Below are 27,556 nucleotides of genomic sequence, written 5' to 3'. Positions count from 1 at the left end.
TTTGCCTGCTCCAGAATTCTGTGCTTGCACCATTTTTTTTTTTTTTATTAGTAGCACTTTTAAAACACAAAAAGAAGCCTCGTGGCACAGTTGTGTCCCAACAGATGTAAACAGTTTCAGAAGCTTAGGGGCAGGATGGTCAATGTGGGGCAAAAAAGTTGCTGTGTCGTTACAGCTGCCACGGGTGTCGAATGTCAGGCAGCTGGCCAGAAGAGAAGATTCAATGGGAACGGGCTGCGTGAAATGGGGCAGGTGTGGAACGGCCAAAGGAGGGCAGAGGAGGGCTCGCGCTGCTGTCATTGGCGCATGACCCGAGAGCAGGCCGCAAGGATTTGGAGAAGTGTGGCCCGGGGGCTGCCAGACCCTCTGGCGGGAGGGCCATCTGTCCCTTTGGGACCAGCAGGCAGTTGTCAGGGGCTGCTTAGCCTGGAGTTGGGTTAGCAACGGTTAAGAATCACGAGTGTCAGCACCTGCCAATTTGGACACCGCAACCTTGTCTACAGAGTAATTGACACATGATTATATCCGAAGAGGGAGGAACATCTGATCAGTGCAGGACTCTTTCAATCTCAGAGATATGATTACAGGGGGAGGGGGGGAACGGGCCTTACAAGAGTGAGCTTCGTAGGGCGCTCAGCTTAAGGTCCTCTGTGCAGATGCATCGGCCCTGCCAACTGAGATCTAGGTTAAGACGTCAAGCACCGTTACTGCTGCTCCTCCTCCCCATAGATATCGTTCTTCTTCCGTTTCATCTCTTCAAAATCAAACTCTGACCCCATCATCCTCTTGTAAATGTCTTTGATGTCATCGCATGTCGTCTCGAAGTGGGTGGTGGCATCGTAGGTACGGGAAATAAAGATCTGGCAAAATTAAAACCCAGAGCGTTGGCTCTCACCTTCCCTGCTCTCCTACCCTCCCAGACAGGAGCCTTCCCGCTTCATACAAACCTGGCTTTCTCTGCCCAGGTCGGTCGGGGCAAACAAGTCACTGACGCTAACAAACCTACAGAGAGAGAGAGAGAGAGAGAGAGAGAGAGAAATCCATTTAGGAAGCTTTCAGGCAACAGGGCAGTGTGTCCACGCAACAGAAAATGTGGCTTTGTTTCAGGACCCAAACACGCGCACTGTATATTGCAACTTCTGTCTTACACATCCAGATGGGTTGGAGTTTGGCAAAACCAAAACCTGGAACATTTTGGTCTTACGGGGTAGGGCAAAAAGGGCGTGCCTTGCCATTCGTTCTTTCTCTGCCTGGCCTGAGCATCGGGGCATCTTTCCAGAACCCCCTAGCTCCCACCGATACCCTTGGCTCTTCTCCACAACGGGGAAAGCATCTACACAGGAGTAGACACAGAATCCACAACTGCACCACAGAGAAGATCCCAAAAGCTGGTGTCTAAGGCCACCCATTCAAGCAGGGACAGGCAGCTCCTTCCTGGCCAAAAAACACATTTCACACTTTGGGGGAGATGAAGAGTCTTGAAATGGGCACAGCCACATCACATACGTGGGCAGGGCTGAGTTTAGCAGTGATGGGATATCCTCCTCTCTCTTTCCCCCGCTTTCATTCATGCGCCTATTTTAGGGCCCTCATGTGAGACTTCCTCTGTTCCCCACCTCAGAATGGCTTTCTGCTCTCAACAGCCCCAGTCTAAGGAGACTCAAAGGCTGCAGAAGGCGATCTGGAGCCTGAGCAAAAGAAGCCTGTCAGCAGCAACTAGGAAAGACCAGGGAGACTGGGAGCTGTCAGTCAAAGAAGCACTCCTCCCTGAGGTCTTAGCTGTCTTTCGCTGCCAGGACCAGACATGGAGTGCTGAAAAGAGGGATGCATTTGCCGCTCCAAAGAGGACCCCCATCTGAGAAAAGCATCCAGTAGGAAGCAGGGGGATCAAAGGCTGCCTGTTGCCTTTAAAATGTCATGTTGCCCCCCGCCCACTCCCCCAAGATGGTCGGGGTCAGGACAGAGCCATTGGGAGGGGAATGATAAAATAATTTGAGTAATTAAATTTCACTTAAATTAGTGAAAATTAAATGAGTGAAATACAGTTAATGTGATTAGCTATAAATTAATCTGGATTCTGTCCAACTCCAGCGTTTTCCTTCTCTTACATTCAAAGTTCCAGCTTGGTGGCAGTCAGGAGGGGCTTTGGGCTTTGCCTACACTACAGTTATGGGATGCCTTGGCTAACAGAGAGCAGCTCTGAAGCCCAGGCAGGTTTCTGTGCAAGGACAGCCATCACACAAAACCAGAAGTGTCCCCAAGCAGGGCTCCAAATGGTTTGATGCCTCGAGCATGGTGCCCAGGTAGATGCCCTTCCTAAAAGTTTCCTCATGAGATTCAATGCCTCTGAGCCTAGCGTGGTGACACACGTCAGCAGCAACGGGGCCAAAGCAGCCGAATTCAGCCAATGTCCGGCAGACAGCCTTACTTCTGCTCGATGGGCTCCAGGAGGTCCATGGCGGGCTTGATCTCCTTGTCTGGATCGTTTGTCTCCACAGTAGTGCTCACAATGGCAATGTACTTTCCCTGGGCTGCCACGTTGTGTGCGGACGAGATCATGCAGACATAGATGTCTAAAAGACGCAAAAGGGCGGGAAGGAGCAGGTCAGGTCACCAGGCACAATCCTGCACGCAAACCTGGCTGAGAACTAAAAAGATCCTGCAACTCAAGCTTCAAGCAGGTGGTGGGGTTTGGGGCAGGTGATGGACACAGCAAAGGTGCTAATCCAACACGGCAAGAATCTAAGCCAACCTTGGAGGAGTCCACCAGAGCGCCAGCAAGGCCGCCAGAAGAACTAAACAGATTCACATTCAACATCCCAACATGAGCGAAGTCATCCAGTAATGGAGATCTTAACTCTATACTCTCTCCTACTACAGAGAGGCCATTCAGTCTTTGTGCCAAGGGCTGCAGCCGTCATTCAAATGTACAGCTCCAGAAGCTGATTATTCTTTTAAGTCCCAACATCCCAAAAAGCAAACCAGAAATGTAGGCCCAAGGAATTGGGATCAGAGGCAATCTCCATGCCTACAAAACCACTGCATTCCTCACATGCTATAAAACTCCCAGGGCCAACAAAATTAACTCAGCTACTTCCGTCAGCCTTGCGAGGTAGTCTAGACAAGAAGCACACCCAGAAGTCCTAGCTCTAACCTTACTGTAGTGTTACATTAATGGAACCTTACAAGTCTGAAAGTACATCTCTCCCCGCTCACCTTTACAGTCCAAAAAACTAGAGAGAGTCCCTTCCGAGACATTTCCCATCCCCCATTCCTGCTGCAGGTTCAGCTGCCTCTTATCTGGCCGTTGCTTAGTACGCGGCTCTTCCTCCTGTCTCCCAAGGTCATTCCCACATACCATTACAACTTCAGAGAACTAGGCCTCTCTCAAGAGATCTGGACCTCCTTGGCCAACACGCAGGGGGTCCAGGAAGGGTGCCAAACTCCTGCATGAAACCAAGCTTCTCTGTCACCTACCAATCATGTCATTAGAGCACCTTCTACCTATATCCAAGGCTATACCCAAGTTACAAGACAAGCAACAAACTAGCAAGCCTCCACCAGAGACGTGCTCAGAGGAGTGGGGGATTACCACAAGCCTCCAGATTGCTCTTCCAAGTTTACCTGACTTCCTGTTAACTTGGTTTTGGGGAATGATGATCTGGCACGAGTTGGCATCATTTGTGTTCTTGATCGGGTGGTTCAGGATACAGATGACCCGGATGACCTTGCCCACTTTCTTCACTCTCTCAGAGACGTAGCTGGGGTCGCAGATGAGCTGCTTGCAACGGGCAATCTGCAGGGGAAGAGAGAGCAGTCTGAGAGAGCAGTGGCTCCCCACTCAGAGCACCGAGGGACGGAAAACGGCAGAAGATACGCGCAGGCCACAGAGCTTGTCTTTTGCCCTCTGGAACTCAGCTTCTGCCCACCTGCTCAGATTGCATGTGCTAACCCTTCAATGCCATTCCCTAGAGACAACAACACATCCATCTTTTGCCACTTCTAAGCCCAAGGGCTTGCATGCCCATCAAGGTTGTCACTCTTCTAAGATGAGTTGCAGGGCAGAGAGGAAGCAGTGCTTCAGTGAGAACAGGGGGGTCACAGATACAACATTTCCCTGCCCCCCTGGCATGCAAACCTTGCCCACAGAAAGGATGGGAGTCTATGAATGCTTGCTTGCTACTGCAATCAAACCTTGCCTGCTCTTCCTTCCAGGCACAAATGTCACCTCCCTCCCTAGCCTGGTTTAATCATCCTCAGCAACTTGAAAGGCTACAGAGGGTCCACACCTTCTGCAAGCCCTTAATGCTAAAATAAGGATGGGGGTTTATGCTATTATTAAGTACCTAACCCAGAAACTCTAGCAGTCAGGGAGCATGAGGGTCCATGGGAGGTACAGTGAGACTGAGCGGAGGTGTGAGGGAGGTGCAGCAAGGGTTGGGGAGGGTGCGCGGGGTGTGCAAGTGGCCAGTGTGAGCACAGAAGGGCTGAGGGAGAGTGTGAGAGTGGGGAAGACTTACCCCAGCAACTTGTGATCTTCCTTTCCAGCTTCCCCACTGACTTTCTGGGGAAGCTGGCAGGGAAGGTGGCAAATGGTGATCACATGACCGCGGGGCGCTGCAAATGGTCACAAATGTGAGCTGGTTGCCAAGCACCCAGATCACAATCATGTGACCACAGGGGTGCTGGGACGGCTGAAACTCCAAAGACCGGTTGCAACCACCATTTGTTCAGCGCCGTTGTAACTCTGAACAGTCACTGAACGAATGGTTGTAAGTTGAGGACTACCTGTACTGAGAACAGAGAAGAGAAAGAAAAATATTCTATCAATATTAGTTACAATTTAGGATGTCAATATTACAACCATAGAATTATTTGGATTTTTCAACCAAAGTTAACATTGCAAAAAGAACCACTGCGTCTCACATCAAAACATTTGTGGTATAACAGAGGTTTCGATCTTAAACTGATTATATTAAAGAATCTTTGGGCACTTTGGAAATACATATCAAGTTTTACTCAAGAGACATTCAAAGGAGGAAGACCTGGGCAATGCTGATCTACTGGTTTTAATCACATTTCAGCTCCTTGCTTAGCTAGAGATGACTTTCCCTGGAGCAGAGGAAAAACTGAAACAGCATCACTCTACCTCTCCTTCTGACTTCACTCCAATCACTTTGCCGTTCTCTACGACAATCTCTTCAATGGGTTTGTTCAACATATAGGTCCCTCCATAGATGGCGCTTAGCCTGTCAAGAAAGCAATCGGACCAAGACATCTCATTGGTCAAGGTAAAATGGTTTGATCGCATCTTTGGTTGTCCGAGCCCCAATCTCACAGCTGGACATGGCTCCATCGCCTCTCTACAACAGCACTTATCATTTCTGCGCCTTCAAGTCAATCTTGAGTCCTGCTGACTGCCTGCATGAGTCCCTGCAGTTTTCTTAGCAACATTTATGGGATGTTGTCTTCTTCTTCCCAGGGCTGAGAGAGACTAGCCCAAAGTCACCCGGCTGGCTTCATGCCTAAGGCAGGACCAGAACTCATGGTCTTCTGGTTTCTAGCCCAGTGGTGCCTTAACTACTGCACCAAATTGGCTCTCCACAACAGCACTTATCAGGCCTCCTTCTTCGTACAAACTTCTCATTCCACCTTCTGCTTATTCCTCCTTTACCCCACCACTCAGTTCTTCCCAAACTGATGCCTAGCAATTACACCAGGTAGGAAGCTGGACCAGATGATGGTCCATGAATAAAAATCAGTTAAGGTTCCACATTTGTTTATTTTACAGCCTAAAAAGTTTGACGTCCACCAACACCATGGTCTATTACAACCTGGTTTAGCAAGCCCAACTTGTCTGAGTTGACACCACATGTTAAGCCCAAACTAAACAAACTACATTTGGGATTAGTGCAATGTCTGCAAATGATCTGAAGTAAAAAGTGCTGGGGACCATCTTTCATAGGATTAAAAAAAAAAAAAAAAAGAAGAAGGGCTCCACATTGCCAGGGAAAATAGAATTGAAGTGCATAAAGTCTTCTCTTGCACAAGGCGCCTCGTAGTTTGTTTGTAAAGCTTGGCTGTACTGGTCACTGGCCGAAAGAAACAGTATCTATCTATCTTGTCCAGGACTTTGCTGGAGAGAGACTTTTTTAAAAAATAATTATTCATTATCTTACTCTTACCAGTGAAGCTGGGAGACGGTTGAGATTGCTTTTAGTAACAAAAAAGCAGACATAAATGTTTTAAATAAGTTCTCCTGAAAATTATATTGTGCTCTCTCAATACAGAAGGCAATATGAGGAAGTATCAGCATTTCTTTAGCTCCTCAAACCTTCTGCTCATATGCTGGAACCAAAATATTTGTTCTGAGAGTCCCAAATCTCCTGTTAAGGCAGTCTTATTTTTCCATAGGCCCAGCTGAGTCAAATTCCAGTTAAAGGCAGAGCCTCTCAGCTGTTTAGCCAGTCGCTCATCCTCCCCAATTGTCCAACAACTAGGTTCATGCATCATGCTAAACCCTGAATTAAGGTTTGCAAACCACAATACCCAGATTCACACCTCATATTAAGGCAAGCAAACCACCCCCATCTTCCCTTACTGCAATGGGTGAGCTTCATGATTCCTGCACCCGCTGGGCTGGAGGGTACGTAGGATCCCCGCCGGGAAAGCTGCTACAAACGAAGGCAATTTACGGGAGCCGGTGGGCCCCAGAAAAGGTCTCACCTTGCGAACCCCTGGGGGAGCTCCCCCAAGCCATAGAGAGGGTAGAGGTAGGGACTTTTGCCGTATCTCGCCAAAGACTCGCTGTACAGTTTAATCCGGTTGATGGTTTCTTGGCAGGGCTGGTCTAGGTAGCTGAGGGGAGAGAAAGTTCAGGTCAGTCGAGGGGCAACGCGGGCCGGAGGGGGAGGTCTCTCTCAGGGCAGGGGGCCACACTTACTCATCCGTCCTGTACAGGGCGAGGGCGTGGCCCGTGAAGTCAATCACATCCTGGCCCAGGTCAAACTTCTTGTACACGTCGCGCATGGTGGTCTTCTTGGGATCAACCCCCTCAAATGTGCGGGCGTCATTCTCATCAAAGTTGGCCACGTACACCAGAAACTTCCGGAAGCGCCTTTTCTCAAACAGGCCCATCAGACCTTCAAAGGGAGAACACCCCAAGGTAAGTGCTGTGGATGAAACTGTGCACTTCTATCCTGGCTTGTTCTGGAACGTGGACGGGAAGTGACAACGCTGGCTCCGGCCAGATCATTCCCAGGCTGTGGGCCAGAGACTTTTTTGTAGTAGTTACAACCGCCCTGTGGCCAAACACCAAGGCTTAAAAAACCCAAAACAAAACATAAAACCCTAGCGCCGATGCTCAAGCAACAGTGCTTGCAATAAACCAACTTTTGAGGACCATTCACAGGCTGGGAACGTGCATGGCACCAAGGCATAAACCTCAAATTACAAACCAACACCTGCATTCACACATCTTAGTAAACCACTTGCAAACCATGACTGCATATTTTACTTAGCTCCCACTCAAGGGCTTCTTTTCAGCACAGTAAATGTCCCTGGGACATAAGAACTGGGATCCATGAGTCTGGCACACTTTTTCTGGTAGGAACAGATGTTGGTCATTAACGAAGCCAAAAATTGGCTAGCAAGAAGCAAACAGTTTGTTCTGTCTTTCTAGCAGCAATCAGCAAGCAGGGATCTGCAGTGGATCAGGGGAGCAGGAATCTCATCCCTTCCCCCTTCCTCTCAATGATACTGCTCAAGCTGGAGGGGGGGAATCAAGCATGCATAAATATTCATGTTCATACAGGTGTGTACACTCCCCCTCAAGCCTAAAACAGATGCCCATCTATACTTTTAACCCAGGAACCAAATCCAGGTTTTTATATATATGCAAAGCAAATGCCTGATCAATGATCTATCGTATCACATTTTATGAGTTCAAGCAATAGTCAGAAATTAGGGCTAGGGTTGAAAGAGACCTGGATATGTTTGGGCTACAGAAGACGACAACTGAGGGGAGATCTGATAGCAGTCTTCAAATAGCTGAACGGATGATGCACAGGAATGGGAGTGGACTTATTGTCCAGACTGTATGAGCTGTCAGCCGGTGGAACAGGCTGCCACATGACATGCTGAGTTCTCCTTCACCGAAGGTTTTCAAACAGAAGCCAGAGGATCATCTGTCAGAGATGCTCTAGTGCAGGGTTCCTCAACCTTGGCAACTTTAAGATGGGTGGACTTCAACTCCCAGAATTCTGGGAGTTGAAGTCCACCCCTCTTAAAGCTGCCATGGTTAAGGAACCCTGCACTAGTGGACCCTGGACAAGGCGGGGGGTTGGACTAGGTGATCTCTAAAGTATCTTTTGCCATAAGCAGTGATGGCAACTCTAAAGGTTTTGTACTAGCTGAGGGAGGTTCACTTGCTCTGATTGCTGGATACCAGATAAAGGAGGCTGTTTCCCCAAGGTCTCCCTAGGCAGGAAGGGGTAGGACAGGGAGGAACCAACTCTTAAGACCAGTGGGTCCATCCCGCAACTCAATCATTGCCTTGCCTGTTTTAAGAGGACAGAAATATTTTAGGGTTGTGCAAAATGTTTGAAGTGTGAAACTCCACATTTCCAATCTCAACTGGACTGTCTCAATCATTCTGGATGTGCTGGGACTGCAAAGCCAGAAACGCTTTAAAAATGACCCAAACTGCCTGTTTCACAGCTGAGACCTTGTTCAAAAGGTTTGGCATGCCCATCATAAATGATGTGTTTCTACCAACAAGGATCAGAATAATGCAGGCAATATATTCCCCATGACACTCTATGGAAGCAAAGGTTGGGCTTTAAAGACACAGGACAGGAAGAGTATTGATGCTTTTGAACTTTGGTATTGGAGAAGACTCCTGAGGATACCGTGGATGACCAAGAAAACAAACTGATGGATCATCAAACAAATCAACCCAGAGTTTTGACACGAGGCACAAAAGATTGGGCTCAAAATTACCCTACTTTGGACACATTATGTGAAGACCCAGCTCTCTGGAGAAGGTTCTGATGTTGGGAAAGGTGGAAGGAAAGAGAAGAAACTAGCAGCAAGGGGGATGGATTTAATTATAACCACAATGGATGCATTGTCAGAAGGACCAGGTTGGGGACAGATCATCTCAGAGAAGGTCTATCTAAGTGGTCACTAAAAGTCAACTCTGGCTTGATGGTACATAATCAATTAATTAAATAAATGCTATTCTAAGACACCCTGATGGACCACAACCAGGGGCAGTTCCACTAGCCTGTCCCTTTCAATTTCAGACTATCTGCTCTGTTCTGCAAGACTGCAAGGTAAATCCAGACTGGGTCTTGGATTTATTTCACTTCTGTACTTTGAGCACTCCATACACAACCCTTAAACAGTCCAATTTAGCATACAACTATCTTACAACCCACATCCTAACCCACTGGTGGGATCCAAGAAGGCAGAGAAAGGGTCATCTGCTTACTAGATGCGAGAGCTTCTGCTTCAGTCGAAGGGACTTTGTAGATCTTTCCACCCTTGTAGACAAAGCTTCCTTCGATCACCTTGAAGTCCAGGTAGCGAGTGACTTCTGTGTAGAGCAGCATCTTGACCAGCTGGCCTGCAGACAAAACAAGTCCAATGTGAGCTACCTGGGGGATGTATGGTTGGAGATAAATGGAGATTTGAGGCAGGATGGAGACTGCAGAGCAATTCCAAACATCTTTCATTATGTCAAATGTAGTCCTCAGAAGCTCTCAAAATAAAGCTTATTTTAACTCAGAGTCAGTTACAACATTGCTTGTGAATAACAAGGCACCTTGGGATGGGTCTCCCTGCTCCACCCAATGATACTGAATCTGATGCATTCAATAGAAAGCTAGCATGGTGCATAGCAGAGTGCCACCTCCTAACATGCTTTATCTTCAGGAATGCCTTTCATCCCACGTAAGCCCACAGATGTTCTTAGGAAGTAAAACTGAACCCCAGGACTTTCTCAGAAAACATGCCCACCTGCCCAGAAACAAAGATGACAGTCTAAGAGAGGGTGTTGGGGTGCAGCAACCTCACCAATTTGCCTCAAGTGTTTTTGAACTTGCACAAACCCACTCTCAAAGTTCAAGGTTGTTAGAAAGTGAGAGAGGTTACAGGCTATCTCCTCAACTCTGAAGTTCTGGGCATGGTTACTCTCCATAATGGCCAAGTGTTAAAGCTGGAATGGCTGGTTTGGAGCCAAGACCACACGATCTGAATCTAAAACAAAAGGATGCCCACGACCGTCTTCTTTGGCAACAGATGAGACAGATGAAACCCAGGGCATTGCCACAAATAAGCAACAAACAGAATATTGCAACACAGAGGCTCCTTTGAAAGAGACCCTAACACGGCTCTTTGTCAATCTGGTGCTAGTGTTAGTGGTCCAGAGGCACGGCTGCAGCGTGTGCTGCAAGATTTCCAGATACCTGAGACATTAAGAGGCCCCAAACTAAAAGGAAATGCCACCATTTCATTTCCAGCAGAAGAAGAAAGCCAAGGATGTTTCCAGCCACTCACCACAGGCCATAAGGAATTTGGGAATCAGGTCCACATTCCAGTCTCTTCCTCGGCCCATCGACTCCGGTATTGATCCTGGCAGATGAAATCTTTTGTACAGCTTTTCAGAATAAAAGGATATGCTGTTAGGATGGACTGTGCAGTTCACCCACCCAGGAAGTAGAGCTGGGGTGCAGTACGGCCAGCAGAACATACAAGCCTGCCCCAGTCAGCTTATCTACATATCAACCCTTGGAGGTGATTCTGGAAACCCACCACAGATCTTGACAACACACTAACCCTTGAAAATAAAGATACAACCACCACAACCATACAACAAAACCTCGTTTTACAAGACTTTGGATGCAGATGTTCAAATTCCTACAGGGACTGGCATCCTGTGTGTAGTAACGTACATGACCTAATTTCCAATATCAGGTAAGTGATGCAAATTGACAGAAATGACATCAATTCCTGCAATGCCTTAATTTCCTCAATGATAGACACCCACTCCCTGTCCAAAAAAAAAAAAAAGTTGCTGCACTGGAAGGAAATTCAGATCATGTGTGTTGTTGAAATAGCAGAGGACTTACAAGATTGAGGAACATTTCAAGCATGTTAAAGTCAGGTCCAAAATTCAGGCCAGTCGTAGGAAGGATCCCAAGCTGGTGCCTGGAAGTACAGCCTTCTGGCTCACAATTTTCATGGCCTGGGACCGGGTTACCTGAGGGACTGTCTTTTCCCAGTTGTTTCTACCCGTCCAATCCAGTCCAGCAGGCTGGGCATGCTCTAGGTCCCGTCAGCCAAGGAATGTCGGCTGGCAGGGACCAGGAGACGCGCCTTTTCTGCTGTGGCGCCTGCCTTCTGGAACATCCTCCCTCCTGAGATTAGGATGGCCCCGACCCTGCTGGCTTTTCAGAAGGCCTTGAAGACCTGGCTTTATGCCCAGGCCTGGGGCCCCGAGCATGTGAAGGGCCCCATTTCATGGTTGTGCTGATACCAACAGTTTTTAAAGATCTCTTGGCTGCATTTATATTTATATTTAATTTTTTGTATTGTTTTAAATATTGGCTGTTTTTATTGTTGTTAGCTGCCCAGACTCATTGGTCTGAGATGGGCAGCTATATAAATTGAATTAATGAATGTTCTTTCTTCCCTTCATAAACTTTTACACAGAAAATAACATGGTTTGAATGATCTGCTGTAACAACCCAAAACAGTTTCATTTCACCAATTCACCAGACACCTCCAGGGAAATCCACTGTCAAGACTATCAAAAGTTGCCAGCAAAATCAGCCATCCCACAGGCATATTGCAGAATTACCCAATCTGATAAAAAAATCCACAAGAATGGCCGAGTAATCCAGCATCAGCTAACGGACAGAGAGACCTCCAGCTCAGTTTCTTCCCAAATTCCAGGCATGAGCTAAGTAATTCAACTGGTTATTACTTTACAGTTTCCCCAACCTATGACCCATCATCTCAAAACCTGCCCTAAGAGTGTTTCAGTGCAGGAGACAATGGTGATCAAGTCAGCAAGCAAGGCTCGACAGGAAGGGAAAAACCTGATGTGATGCAAAGTCCCTGAAGCAACCTAAAAAAGTCTACTCCAGCTGATAGTGCTTACACACACACATGCACACACACACAGAGCCAGAGGCAAGACAAGCCTAACCAGTAGTTTACAGCTGAAAAAAAATAGACCTCGAAGAGCAAGTTCCATTCCCATCTCACAACAAAAGAAATCCACAGTAACTTCTGGGTACCTTTCATGGTTCCCATCTCCTCTACCTAGCCAATTCCCCTGTAGTTTTCCTCTTGTATCACACAGCAGAATGGTGCCCTCAGCCTGCCCTCTTTAGAGGAACCAGGTGAGCAGGAGATTAATTCTGATATCTAAGGCTGGGCAAATGATCCAAGTTTATATCAATCCCCATTCAACGGCGCTCATGTTCTACCCCCCTTAGCTGCCCTGCCTATCTGGTTTTGGATGGGGCTCTATGAGAGGAGGACTGTTAAGAGCACCACCAGGCTATCAATGGTGTCACCAAATCTTTAGGTCTTCCAATGGAGAACTGCAACCCAAAAAGAAAAGAAAACCATGCAGGGGAATACTCACATCTTCCAGGGGTGTAATAGATGCACTTTCACCTCCATAGTAAGCGTTGCGATCCATGTGAAGGACCTTTTTGCCATTCACGGACATAATGCCAGAGAGAATGCATTCCTGCATAGAACAGATACACAAAAATTAAAACTCCCCATTGATCATGCTGTGCACCAGGGCTCCATCAGCCAGAAGAAAATATTCATCCTGTGTTGGTTGAAATCAAGCAGGCGGCCACCAGAAAAATGTGACACGAGAACAGATTCAGCACACAACTAGGAAAATGCTCAATGTTATTAACTTTTTGCAACAAACCTCTTCTTCCTATAACATGTGTGGCTTTAATATATCTGCAATCTTATCTGCAGTTTTAGGAGTTCGGATTTGTCTTTCATGGGTGCTCTGCCATTTTATTGGAAGAACAGGTTCATTACCAAAAGTTAATAATACAGCACTGGGCATTTTCCTAGTTGCAGGCTACATTTGTTTTCATGGCACAACACTAAACAAAACACTTCTCAGTATTTGGGCTTTAACCTACATGTGCTCACTAATGTACTTGTAAGGATTGTATGAGTCAGTCGGCCATTTAACGTAGCAGCTGCTGCAACCCTGATCATGGTCCGGGTCCATCTACCAAGCTGGAGGAATGTTTTGCTTACACTATACCGTACAGACTCCAAAGAGAAGCTGCTGTAGAGAAAATATTTCTAAGCAATAAAGTCACGTAAAACATTCCGTGCATGTAGTCTACAGCTAAGCAAAATGTTAGGGAAGCGCTGGTCCATGCACAGAATGCAATGGGGCTGCTTTGTTGCAGGTACAGTCTAAAATACGGTTATTCCAGGCTGAAGACGTTTGGAGGAAAAACAGTAGAAAAATGGCAGCTGAGAGGAGGAGAAGTGAAAGTGATTGGGGGGGAGGCTACATTTGGGAGCTGGGGGGGGCAATGTGCATCATCCTCACCCTCCTCACCCCATAAAATCACCTCTGGAATTTCTCCAGATTTTCTTTTCTCCAAAACCTGGAATAATGAGAACATTCTAGGCTTTCTTTCTGCCAAACAGTGGTTGGCAGAACTTTCAAACGTAACGGTTGGTTTCGAGTTTGAAACATACCCTGTTTTCGATTCATCCATACCTTTACTAAGCAGTACAGGTAAAAAAGACCTTAAAAATTCCTTTTTAAAAAAATAAAAAACTATTATCCATAAATAAACCAATAATTAAACAATTCAATTTCAACCCCAATATATCAGAGTTATATTTTACACTGCAGGTGCCAGGCTGCCAAGGCTGAAATACAGTAAAAGGGGTAGGAAGTAAGTGGAACGGGAGGACGCTGAGAACAGAGAGACCTTCCCCACTAGATAGCAACTAGATATTACAAGGCAATCCTCACTTAACTAGGAACATGTGGTGGGGGGGGAGCAAAAGAAAACATGCACACGACATGCAATGCAAGTAGGACTTTGTTCCAAGAACGAAATATAGCAAAAACTGCTTTGGGGGAGAAAATTCTGTAGGTATGGCTGATGAGCAATATGGGTCCACTAGCTGGTAAATTTAATCATTCGCTTTACAGCATACGCTCTAGGCCTTTTTTTTTTTTTTGGGTGCATCATGCTATAACCAGTGGATTTCCGAGCTGCGTGCTATGTTGGATGTTGCCACGAAAAGGATTTTATTTTAGCTGACCCGTATGACTCGTCAAACCAGCTCAAGGTAGAGCGAGTCTATAGAATTCAAAGCTCTGGGTGGATGTTCAGCCTCAAGGACACAGAGTCTCTTCCGGTGATTTCGCTTTTTTTCCACTTTTGGACTGCATAACGACACGTGACAGAGAAGAGGGCTGCCTCTGCTCACCCCAACCCCTCCGCTTCTAGCGAGGCCTCTTCCTGGCTTTCGCTTTCAGCTTCTGGGCACGGCTCCAAGCTGGCCCTTGGCAATCGCTCAAGCCGGGCGATGCTGCCTCGGCTGCTTTCCCAGAACTTCCCTGTGAGAAACTGAAGCTGCTCTGCCCACCTGTTAGAGACGGTTGTTCTCCTGCCCACAGCAGACCCAATTCCCTCTTCCTGTCTTTTACCTTCCTGCCCTGCAGAAACAAATGGCTACCTTGCTGCTCACGTGGAACTCCTTGCCACTGGATGCACTGACTGGCTTTCCCCTGCTCTTACCCAACCTCCCTTGAAGGTTAATCTCACCACCAGGGGCCAGGACTAAACTTAGAAGGACCAGAATAGGACCTCTCTGCCTCCGTCCTTCTACCCTCCCTGCCTCCTAGGGACCAGCAGGCTGTGGCTGGCTGGGCTGACTCAGTGGCTGCTGCAACTCTCGGGGGGCTTCCAGACCTTCTCCCCCTCTGGAAATTACTGCTGCACAGGATCAGCAACTGGCACTCCATCGTCGCACTTCCCCGCTTGGCATAGCATCTCTCCGCTGGCCCCAGCTGCATCCGGTGGCTCTCTCATTGGCTCCAACCTCTGCTGGTCGAACAAACCGGTCAGCTTCCCTCAACATCACGTTGCCTTCCCTCCTTCCGGCATGGCCACCAGTTGAAAGCTCTGCCACGCTTACTCTGTATAGTTCAGCCGTTGCTCCTCTTCTGGAAGCGTTGTTTGTTTCATCCTTACATATGTCAAGAGTCCTCCACTTCCTTCCAAATACCCCCGGAGTTCTCCCCACCTCCAGCAGCCTTCTAACAGCCTGTCTCTGGGCCATTCGGCAGCCCCCGATTCACCACCTCTTGCCATGCTGCACTGCAGCCCACTGGAGCCAGCCCTTCCACACCCTCACCTGCCTTGTGCAAGCCCATTTCGGGTAAGGGCATGGTGCAAGCCGAGCATAGTGTGACTGTGCAAGCCACTGCTGGTGCAACTGTCCATTCTCAAGGGCTAAGAAACCAAGAGACGCCAGTGGCCACTAGCCTCTTTTCTTTTTTTATATTACAGAACATGGTAAAGTCATAAGTAATAACCATAACTTCAAGAAGATTCTCACCCAAAATAAGTGTATCCTAGGCCTTAGTTTCTTTTCTTTTTTTCATACTGTAAACTGGAGAGAATGAGAAAAATGCCTGTGTTTCAGGTGCTGGCTAAGTCTGGGAGTGTCTCAACTGAAACCCTTTTATCCACCATAAATACATTTCTGATGAAGCTCCAATAGTTGATTAAGCCACCAATTCTCCTTTCTGAGTTGTACTGGATTGCTTAAAATACAGCAGAATGCGGACAAGCAACAGCCAACTAGGAGCAAAAATTCCAATCTAGGGTACGTGGTCTTGTCACAGACAATACTGTATACACTGTGAAGACAAGAAGAGATTCCAAAAAACTGAAACTGAAAGGAAGCTCTGCCAGATGTGGCTGCAGTACCTAAATTGATAGTGGTTTGCTCCTGTCATCCCCAAATACTTCATCACAGCACTAATACCGTAAAGAGTTAATGAACATTACGCATTCTTTAATAAAAAGAACATGTCATCCAAGAAGCTGTAGCTTTTCCTGCTGCTGTAAAATGTTTCCCTGAATTGCAGGGTAACAAAAATCAAGCTCCTGTTGATGATGCTTTCCATAATTCCTAATGGGCCAATAACAGTAGCAGAAGTTAGCTACCACCTGATTTGGAAGACACACGTTCTCATATTCCGGATCTGCTATCAAAGATGCCTTGAAACACATCAGGCTTCCAAGGAAGGGCCTTTCTGGCTTCATGCCCTATCACTTCCTCTTGAGAGAGGGAACGGGGAAGGCAGGCTGGAGCAGAGAGCCACATCTGCTCTCCTGAGGATGTCTTTCTGCAGAGCATGGCATGATACTCCAAGAATTCTTCCTGCCCAGGTTGCAGCAGGAATGTGCTAAGAGAAGGGAAAGCCATGACCAATTGGTTTTGGGCAGGCTGATCTCTCTACCACTTGGCCAACCTGCAAATAGCCTTTTCTCCTTTTTCAAGAAAGGAAGTTGAAATCTGGACATGAACAGCCGCCTTTTAGACTGAAACACTGATGAGGAGGAGGAAGAGGAAGCAGTGGTGGTAATCCTGAGAAATTCGCTTAATTTCAACTTGATTGATAAATTTTTCCAATCAAGGTCAGATTCAGGTACATACATTACTTAAGATTTCTAAGATGCACTATCTAGGCACAGATCTGATGTCAGAACTGGCCCCATTCATAACCCAGTAGAAGGACCCTTCAATCCTTGCTTAGCTCAGGCTGACAGGCTTTAAGAAAATGAATTGCAGAGAACCATGTTGGCGTGAAACAGACTTTGCTGAAAAATATTACATAACTTCTCATGGTTTCCAAGGCCAAGGTTTCTTATTAGATTATATATCTTAACTAGCTCTTCACTGCAACCATGGTTCTGTTTATGGTTGTACAAACTATAGGTCAGTGTTTCTCAATCTTGGCAACTCTAAGATATATGGACTTTGACTCCCAGAATTCCCCAGCCAGCATGGGTGGACCAATTCCCAGTACACTGGCTGGGGAATTCTGGGAGTTGAAGTCCACACATTGTAGAGTTGCTAAAGTTGAGAAACGCTGCTGTAGGTAGTTGGCACTCTCACTTCTCCTTTCCCCATTCCTTTCCCTCCCTCTGAACAACTGCAGTGGTATCTAATATTCCTTTCCCAGAATTACACTCCATGCAACTGAAGTAGATTATCCATGAAAGTTTGAATGCCTTAATTTAATTTAATCTACGCACATACCTGAAGCTTCCTTTATTGTTCACATGAGTAAGGCAAATTTAGGAGAAATCTCAATTTGACACCCCTTTCCCCACATCCCTACCAAGAGAAAAGGTAAAGGTAGCAGAGGTGTTTGTTAACACTGGGCAAGCCAATTCTTGCCTGCACGGCTTTACTGGTTCAGTTCCTGCCTCGTACTTGAAAAACAAGCTTTATTCAAGGCTGAATTGTACCTACAGCTTAACGTACAGCCTCGTTTTCTGCTCTGCAAGCATTTGCTTGATTCAGGAAAGCTACAGCTTGGCACTGCGGTGGGCAGGACATCTAAAGGCCAGCCAAGATGAAATTGCAACAGAGCGATTTCTCAACAGACTTGGAGAATATGCATGAGCAAAGGGAGGGAGGGGAGAACCTATATCATTTGACTTCAAGAGTCTCACCGTACAACCAATTTGTAAACTGGAATCTTTTGAATTAAGAGGGGAATTAAGTTTGGAATTGAACCAAGATGGATTCAGTCCCCCTTTTCCAATCAAGGTCAGATCCAGGTGCATACGTTACTTAAGATTTTTGCAGCATATGGAAGAAAACTTCAGGACTGTTGTACCAGTACACAAATATTGAAACATTAAGCTGTTCTGATGGCTCCAATTCCAACCTAACCCACAAGAGCTCAGCCAGGAAGACAAGGACCCAAAACTCAACAAAACCCAAGACAAGGACCTAAAACAACCAAACTCATTGCTAGAAGAACTATGTCTTATGTAAAGAAGTTCCCTTAAAAACCATCTGCCATATTTTGATTTGTAAGCCAGAGATTTCAGAGCCAGAGACAGCCTTTCAGTGGAAGCATTGACTGCATCTTCTTATAATAGAGCTTCCTTCAGATCAAAGCCACTCGTTAACCTCAGCATTATGGTGAACTGCTTCATGGAAAGTTAGAGAGACAAGATAGAGGGAGGTACAAGAAATGATCTGAGATGGGTTAATGATTGAACTGCACCACAACAGAGAATTAACAATATCATCGTCATTGGTTTCAAAGATTAAGCCACTATCACAACCGCTGAGACTATGAACAATTCTATGTCCAATGGGAAAAACAGATCAAAAGAAAGTGCAGATTGCAAAGCTTACGCTTTAATGACTGTAATTTGAGATTTTTTTTCCCAGCTTTGGAACAAGTCAATTACACAGAGGCAGAGGGTTTTAGCAAAATGCTCTAAACAGCTCACAAGCACCTTCACAAAAAACACTAGAAAGAGCAACTACAAAGCACGCACAGAAAACAGCGCTGCATTTCACCTACAGAACTATCCAAGAGAAACTTAAGAGGCTGAGATTCAAGGGCAGATGGTCACTCTTGTACTAACTTTCACCCCATGGCTTACATCCAGCAATGATCCCCCCCAAAACCTTGGTTATGCTGAGACCAGTGACATTAGCAAGTGCCAGCCTGCGCATGCTCCAGCTATACTGAATTCAAGCTACTCTTGAGTTCAGAGGTTTATGTTCAAGGGAGCCCAAGACCACCAGCATATGGGTTAAAAATATTTTAGTTTACTGGGAGGCTGCTCTAACCACAATGAGGTAATTTGCTGCCATATAATTTCTCTTAATGAGTCACAAAAGTCTGTTTCCATCTGTGCTGTGTGCTTTATGCAACGTTGCCACAGCTGAGGCATACAATGTCAGGAATGGTCCCATCCGGTCCCATCTGCCCATTTAGGCCCCAGACCAAAAGTCCTGAAGTCTGAATGAGATTCTCATCTAGACCGCCTCGGCCTGTCCCTGTCCAGATGCACCGGGGTCATAATCCTGCTAGCTGGGGATTCTGGGAGTCTGAGGCTCACCCCACCTGGAAGGGAGCAGCTTGGGGAGGCTCCTGCACTGGAACCACGAGGGTTAAGGCTGAAGCCCACGACTCTGTCCTAGGCCACGTGTTTCAGCATTTCATTGTAACTCATTCTTGTATTACTTGATGTAATGAAAACCAGTGCAAAAATCTAGCTGTGCTCAAGGTTACCTTTCCAGGCGGCCATGCCATGTTCAAGAATGCCTAGTCAGGTTTCCCGGGCATGTGGTAAAAGTAGGATGGTTCTAACCCTGGCAAGGCTTCCTTATTATCCGTTTTCAGAAAGAGCCTTTCAGAAACCTTTATTAACTCCATCCTGGGTTTTCACCCAACTGCCCAGACCACTTTTCTGAGTGCTGGTAGGATTCCAAGGTTGTTCCTTTCAGTTATTTTCAGGGTAGCTACAATAGTTGTAAAATTAATGCCCACTTTGCTGAGACCATATTCTGAAGCTTGGGCAGAGTTTTGAGGATTATGTCAAATGCAAATTTTTGTGGGCTATTCAAGGGGGAAGTGTCAAGAATGAACCCAGACTGCAGACCCCAGTTAGGCCATTCCCACAGTCTTGAAGTCTACTGTTGAAAGAAAACAATCACAAGCGAGTGGTCATATTTCACAGCAATGTACTATATATTGAAGGGGACAAGACAAAAGTTATCTTCTCCTTGGCTGGCTCTTTAAACAGAAACCTCGGGTTCTGAAAACCACCACTGCAAGCTAAGTTCAGAAACAACCTAGCAACTGGGACATTGACAATTGCCACAGGAAAACACTTTGATCTTCACTGTACGTGTTAATTGAAGCAAGATCTATTCTCTTCAGCCTGGGATGCCAAAAAGCCTTCTTAGCTATTGCTATTAGCTCAGAATCCAGAAGATTTTCTCAACTGGGTATCTGATACTTCAGGAAGAATACAACCTCATTCAGCGTGGCCAGCAACATCACACCAAGTGCCACCTGTGCTCAGTCTTCTCCGGAATAAGTCTCAGCTTGTTCTCGCTTATCCTCCCCAAACTGCTTCTACAAACCGATTCAAGGATTCCTACAGAATCTCTGGGTTAGGCAGACAGAAGCAAAAGCTGAATGACACATAAGCCACAGGCTGCTGGCATGTCGGTCCAAGCACCCAGCAGACTCCCCCCAGTATCTTCTAGCTCCTGGAAGTCTCAGCCTCCCATGTGTGCTTGTCTAGGTGTGGATAAGCAGTGCAGGATGTGAGGTCCAGAAGAAACAGGGTGGTGCATCAGTTCCAACACCTCACCGACAAACATGCCAACTACCATAGAAACCAAGATGATTGCTAGTTCCAAAATAAGGTCTAATATTGGATTAGAATGGATCTCAATCAACACCACCCACTGCAGCCTGGTACTGAAATGCCAGTGTCTTCGCTAATATCTTGAGCAATTATCCCAAAAGGTAGGACCTATTGTAAACCTGGTTTTCTCAAAATGGCGTCACCCCCATTATCTTCAAAGCAACAAGGGCCACATCATCTCACAAGGAAGCACTTCCCACCAGTGAGATCCAATGCCCTCTGCCACCTTAGTGGATTTCATAGTCTAGGATGGGCAAAAGTCCAGATAAGTAGAGGGAGGGGGAAAGAGAGATTAATTCTCCAGGCACTTTACCCATTCCTTGCATTGTATGAGCTGACCCAGGTCAATACGGTAAGCTGGGAATGGATGGAAATAGTGCATTATTAAAAGAGAAGCATCCAGATTTTATTCAGATGTGTACTAACATCTAGAAATTTGGCCATGGGAGGTTTTCTTTCTTGCAAAAAAGGCAGCGAAGAATCTTGTGGCAGCTTAAAGACCAGCACATTTATTATTGCTGAAGCTTTTGCGAATCAGTGTTCATTTCAGATATTACACAACCTACGACTAGGGCCCTGCTCCACTCCAGGCTCCTGCCACTGCCAGCAATTCAGGAAGAGGATTACGATTCACAAATAATGTTTCGAAACATCAGAGTGCTGATGCAGCGTTACATCTGGGCTGAAGATGTTTGACAACCCAAGTCCCCCCCCCCCCATTTTGCAGGTGGGGTTCAGCACCTCAGCAGATTGTTAAATAGGCCTGCAGGACTTCTACAGAGGCCTTGAGAAGGAAGCCATCTGGATTTTCTGCCTCCAGGGACAAATAAAACTCCATTCACCGCTCCTGCAGTGGCTGCAAGACCACCCCAGATCTAGTCATGATCCCTCCTCAGCCCCCATCTCCTGATCATTCCCTTCTAATCCAACACGGAGACTGAGAACTAATGCCAAAAGCATGCCCTACCATACATGTTGAAACAAATACTTATTTTTTCCACATCTGAAGGTCCACCAACAACACTGGGCCCAATCTAAACTGACTTAAGTACAGGCTGGTTATGTGATTTAAAAGCTAATTTAGTTTACGTACCTGTCAGTCTCAAATAATGAAAGTTATTTGTCTCTTGTGTGGAAATGTGCCAAGGCCCTCAGCCTTTCATTGTAGCCTCAAGACACAAAAGCACGCTATGTCCGAAAAGAGACAAACAGCTTACGACAATGAACCCTTATAAATTAGCCAGCATTTTACCTGCTGTAATTCTGACATTCTAGATTCAGCCCCAGCCAGCATTTCCTTGTAAGACCTTAGTAACGTGGTCAGCTATGTTCTTGGGGGCGAAAGTCCAGTCCAACAAGCCAGCCAAGAAAATGGAGCCCACTTTACGTCAACTACAACGCATGCTTATGCGGGACAGCCATTTGCACCTTTTCTAGGCTTTGGATCTGCGCTGGCCGCATGTTCCGGGACAGGCTGATCTGAACCCCACCAGATTCCATCTGCTATTAGTGACACCTAACTGCTAACTACCGTAACCCTAAAGCACACCAGAAACAGATCCCCTCCTCAAAGAATTACACACGAGGGCCTCTCTGCTCAAGTGAGGAACCGTTTTACAGCTGAAATCTCTGCTCTCCTCCCAGCTGAGCAAAAGGTTAAAAACAAATGCAGGAAAGAACTGGCTTCAACAATTGCAGGAAGCATGCATTCCTTCTGGGCCATATTTCTTTCCCCCTGAGCCCTGAAAAGAACAGAGCCTCCTCTTATCCTTTGCCTCGACACTCATCATTCATCTGAACTGGTTCTTACTAAAATGGGTTAACTTTCAGTAGAGAAGTGAAACAAACCATTTTTCTAAAGAAAACAGCACACGGGCGCACACACACACCACTGAGTGATCAAAGGATAGCATTTTCACCCTGAGGGCCACCTAGTTACATTTGAAACCATTTTACACAATATCTTCTTGGCCTGTCTGGAAGTGTCCTATGAGAGACCCCAAAAGCAATAAATACAGGGGCATCTTTGTCCTTACTTATCCACCTCCAAACAAGGGAGAAGCTATAGAAAGGAGAGATACTGTAGGACAATCCTTGTTTTGCAAGGTGGTCACTTCCTAAAGCTTCTGTGCCATTTCAGAGGCAGTTTTCATTTGTGGATCAAGCCATCTCATGCATGACTGTTAAAGACAATTGAAGATAGGGGTAACTGGAGATTATAATGTTTTACACAAGTGCCCCACCCATGGCAACTCAAAAAGAATATGAAGTATATGAGATCCACACAGGAGGAATGGTTTCCCTGCCCTGCCTACTTTTACGGAAATCACTCTTTTCTGCTGTTTTAGAGCTTCCATCAAACTGTTTACCTTGCAATCAGAGTTCAAGTGATGACAAACCACAACTTTCATGGGTTAACTATTAATATTTTGAGGAAACACCATTCTCCCAAACCGGTGCTTTTCACACTTGGCCACTTTAAGATGTGTGGACTTCAACTCCCAGAATTCCCTAGCCAGCATGAGTATCCTAAGAGCCAAGAAGGCCCGTGGCAGAAGCGTGGAAGCCCAGAGCCAGGTGCCAAAAAAGAATTAAAGATCTGAAAGGAGTCTGTTTCCAAGAAGGCCAAATGTGCTTGCAAAGCATTTGTGATGCCCATAAATATTAAGAAAAGGGTTACAACTCAAAGGAGGCGCTATGGGCACACACAGGCAGGTGTGCCTCTTGACAGTTTGGCAAGCACCCCAAATGTGGGGAGCAGCGTTGCTTCTGAAGGGTGCGAGAGCAGCAGCAGCAGCAGCAGCAGCAAGAGGAAAGGGCTTGGAAAGACGTTCAGATGAGGAGCGAACAGCAGAGATTGGGCGCTAGGGAGGAAGGGCCCATGGAAACAGGTTGAGAAGGGGGCCAGGACAAGTGGGGAGCAAAACAGGGGTCCTGAAGGGCAGTGAAGAGCAAGAGGCAAAACGGGATGGGAAGCGAAACTGAACGGTGGCTGGGCACCTTAGCTGGGAATACAGCAGGAAGCTTTCGGCAGGGAGGGTCAGAACCACGTGCCAACAAAATAGAGTCAGGTTCAGAGAAAGCCTGCTTGGCAGGAAAGGCTGGTAGCTGCACGTCCAAAAGAACTCGTGGGGAGAGCTCTTGAGGAGACAAACCGGATGCAGGGGCCGGAAGCGAAGGCTACAACATCTCGAGGTTAAAGTGGTTGGGGACAAGTTTCTAAATCAACCATAGATGGATTTTTAATCTCCTTCAGGAGGGAAAGGGTTTAAAGGCAAGCAACATTAAGAAAGGTGGCTGGAAAAAAAATATTTCAGTGATAAAAACATTTAGTGGCTCCTATCTGAGAAGTCATCTGATTGGTTCTCATTTCAACAAAAAGCCTCCTTCCATTCAATCTGTCTGAGGGAAAGCCCTGATTCACGCTTTGAAGACCAAGGTTGCAAATCTTTACTCTCTTTGGGGGAAGCACCACTGAGCAAAGGGTAAGAAGTGTACTTTAACTGCAAAGTTAAGGCACCTCTTTTCAGGTCAGGCAAGTTATTCTTTTACAAAACTTAATACTGACATGGTTAAAAAAAACCAAAAACCCAAACCCTAATTTGTTTAAGCAAAGGCAATCTTTACCCATTCTGATGACCCCTTAATAAGACAGACATGAATGGCCAAGGGAGGGGATTTTGGTGCTGGGCCAGGGGGAAGAAAGACGGTTCCCCAACATTTCAAACAGCAGAAAGAATACAGCAAAACAAAGAGCCTGAGCTGAAAATGATGAAGGGGATGAGGATTAGGGAAGCACCAGGAGACAGGGGGCACGGTTTGGAGGCAGAAAACCTTGGAATGGGAAAGAGAGGCTGAAAATGTGAGAAAGAAGTCACCTGGGGCAGAAATGCAACAGGAAGACGAGGGGACAAGTCACATATCAGTCAAAGGGAGAGGCCGAGGGTCAAGCAAGACCTAAAATTCCTCACTCGAATCTGCGGACCAAGCTGGGTGGGCTTGGGCCAATAGGTCTCTAATCCAATTTTATCTTACAGCAGCTGTTTAGGCATTTCCAGAGGTTGCAACGTACAACGTTACGCATGCTGCTCGTTACGCATGCTGCTTCAGAGAAAAGCAGGAAGTAAATGTTCTCGACAGAATAAGCACAGAGAAAACGGTGCTCTCAGCCACAGAAAAACAACAACCTGGGGAGGTGGGCGAGCTGAATCTAGCTCTCCCCAATCCTCGCCTAACCTGTTAACTGATACATTTTCCCTGCAAAGTGGCCCACTGATTTCAACGGGAAAAATATTGGCTGCAGAAAGAAGGGGGGAGGCTTTGCAGCAATTGATAGTCTATCCCTGAAGTTCTCTCCCCCCCCCTCCGCAAGACCTGGCAAGGCACAGGATCTCCAGAGAACGGCAAAGGGCCCCTCAGAGCAAAGGAAGACCCTACAAGGGATGGCGGCTGCCAACCAGAGGATGTGGGATGCCCTCAAGAGCAGGGTTTCTCAACCATGGCAACTTTAAGGTAAGCAGACTTCAACTTCCAGAATTCTGGGAATTGAAGTCCACACATCTTAAACTTGCCGAGGTTGAGAAACATTGAACTTGAGAGAGAGCGTACAAGGCCACAAATCATGGTTCCTGTGCAACACGCTCACCCCAACCCAGACCACATTATGGTTCCATGCCAGGAGGCCAGTGCTCCTCAACCTTGGCAACTTTTAAGACACGTGGACTTCAACTCCCGGAATCTGGCTGGGGGACTGTGGGAGGTGAAGCCCACTTGTCTTCAAGTTGCCACGGCTGAGAAACGCTGCTCTAGAAGGAAAAGCAGAAGACAGGGAACGGGCTGAAGGGCGGTGAATGATCAGAGGGCAAAAAAGGGGAAAAAAAGAACAAAATATCCAGCGATGTCTTCCTTGATGCCAGAGGAGATGGCGGCCGATCTCCCCAGCTGAAAAAGGGATGGGGCGACGTCCAACATCTCGCCGAGGGCAGAGCCTCCATGGTCAGAAGCAGCGTGCTGCTGGACGGCATTTGGAAGGCGGCTTGGAGCTCTCCGGGAGCCGCTGAGGGGGGCGGTGGACGGGCGCGGGCAGCCGAGGATGATCCCGGGAGGGGGGCACAAGACGGGGCGGCGCAGCAGCGGGGGGGGGCAGGGGCTGGGGCGCTCGGAGGGTCAGGCCGGGCGAAAGGAGGCCAGGAGCTGCGGCCCCGGGAGCCCTTCGGCGGGGGCTCGGGCGAAGCCAGGTCACGTGTCCCGGGAAGACCCGGGAAGGGGCCCGGGGTCAGGGCGTTGTGTGAACCAGCCGCGGGCGGGCGGGCGGAGAATACGGAGGACGAGGCCCAGCGGGGGATACTCGGGAAGGAGGCGGGCAAGGAGAGGCAGGAGGCGGCGGAGGGGCGGAAAAATGAGAATACCCCCCCGAGGAGAACCCCGCGCGGGGGGGCACCAGCCCGGCTGCCTCCCCTCAAGTTACACGTGTCGGGGGAGCGACTCGGGCCGCCGCGACCCCCCCTCCCGCGCGCCGCGCTCACCGTGAGGCCGGTGCCCAGGACGATCACGTCGTACTCCTCGTTCATGGCGGCGGTGGCGGCCGGGCGGCGGCGGGCGGCGGCGGGCGGCGGCGCGGCGCTCGGAGGCCTCCCTCGCGCGGGGGCGGCGGCGGCGGCAACGGCTCCGGGGCTCGCGCGGTGGGGGCGGGGCGGCTCCGGGGCGCGGCGGCCGCAGCTGCTCGCACTGGAGGAGGCGGAGGAGGAGAAAATGGAGGCGCCACTACTACTGCTGCTGCTGCTGCCACCGCCGCCGCCGCCGGGAAAAGACCGCGCCAGAAGGGCGGGGCCGGGGGCGGGCCCGCGCGGGGGTGGGGCGGGGCCTCGGCCGCCACCCGAGGAGGAGGAGCTCGTCGGCGCCCCAATCCCCGCCATCGGCGCGGCGCGGCGGGAAGGGGGCGCTGCCCGGCCGGCCGCCGTTATTGGGCTGCCGCGAGACGTCAATCACCGCCGCTCGCGGAGGGAGGGGGCGGGGAGGGGGAGGGGCGTTCTTCCTTCCCCGCGCTGATTGGCTGCGCGCGCTCGGCCGGCCAGGGCGAGGACGGCTCGATGCCACGCAAGGGCCGCCGGGCTTGGGCGGGAGCATGCGCGGTCGCGCGGGTGAGGCCGCTGCCCTGGGAAAGAACGGGGGGGGCGGCAGTCACTTCCGAGTGAGAAGCACGTGATTCCCTTCCAAGCAGAGCGTTCAGCCGAGCGTCGGTTCCGCCGTGGTCTATTGAATGAACCACCTTCAGAGTAATAAGCTCTAAATCAGTGTTTCTCAAACTTGGCCACTCCAAGATGTATGGACTTCGGCTCCCCAGCCAGCAAGCTTTAAGATGGGTAGACCTCAACTCCCAGAATTCCCCAGCCAGCCGTCCATACATCTTAAAAGTGGCCAAGTTTGAGAAACACTGCTCTAAACGGTGGCTTGCTTGCCCTAATGCTTACCTTGTGACCCATTTTCTGTGTTCGCACAATCCACTGAACCATAAATTAAGCAAGCAGGCTGGATGGCCCCAAAAGCAAATCCCTATTTTTTAAATTTTTTTATCCCACCTTTATTATTTTTATAAATAATTCAAGGCGGCTAACATACCTACTCCTCCTCCTTCCTCCTATTTTCCCCACGACAACCCTGTGAGGTGGGTTGGGCTGAGAGAGAGGGACTGGCCCAGAGTTAGGCTTTCATGCCTAAGGCAGGACTAGAACTCAGGATCTCCTGCTTTCTAGCCTGGAGCCTTCACCACTAGACCAAACTGGCTCTCAAAGAGGACATGGAATCATTTCCCCAGCCAATACACGTCTAACATTGCCACAAGCATTTATGGACAATTATCCATAAATACATTAAACAATCAAGGGGACATCACAAATCCTCATCTTACTTTTTGCTCAGTGCTGAAACATTAGCTAAGCATTGCATTGTTGGCTCCTGGTGACTGCCTGGATTAGTCCCTGCAGCTTTCTTGGCAAGGTTGTTTGGAAGTGGTTTGCCATTGCCTCCTTCCTAGGGCTGAGAGGGAG

The 27,556-nt window shown here is 48.0% G+C and overlaps 1 protein-coding gene across 1 annotated transcript; it reads right to left on the bottom strand.

Moving 5' to 3' along the window:
- On the bottom strand, positions 1–26,440 carry GDI2 (GDP dissociation inhibitor 2). The gene is made up of 11 exons (XM_088141436.1): positions 26,036–26,440; positions 12,659–12,766; positions 10,561–10,660; positions 9,494–9,628; positions 6,944–7,142; positions 6,727–6,858; positions 5,150–5,249; positions 3,625–3,796; positions 2,429–2,573; positions 948–1,002; positions 1–860 (listed from the first exon to the last, which is right to left on the bottom strand). The coding sequence occupies exons 1-11, from the start codon at positions 26,423–26,425 to the stop codon at positions 705–707; spliced, it is 1,692 nt and encodes a 563-aa protein (XP_087997562.1). The 5' UTR covers positions 26,426–26,440; the 3' UTR covers positions 1–704.
- Between the last annotated feature and the right edge of the window lie 1,116 nt (positions 26,441–27,556).

The sequence above is a fragment of the Python bivittatus genome, unplaced genomic scaffold (assembly GCF_059951505.1).
Source record: "Python bivittatus isolate LINGU-HERP-01145 unplaced genomic scaffold, Pbiv_v1 ctg000330_np1212, whole genome shotgun sequence".
Classification (NCBI taxonomy): domain Eukaryota; kingdom Metazoa; phylum Chordata; class Lepidosauria; order Squamata; family Pythonidae; genus Python; species Python bivittatus.
The sequence above is the reverse complement of the archived record's forward strand: the minus strand, read 5'-3'. Positions and strand labels throughout refer to the sequence as shown.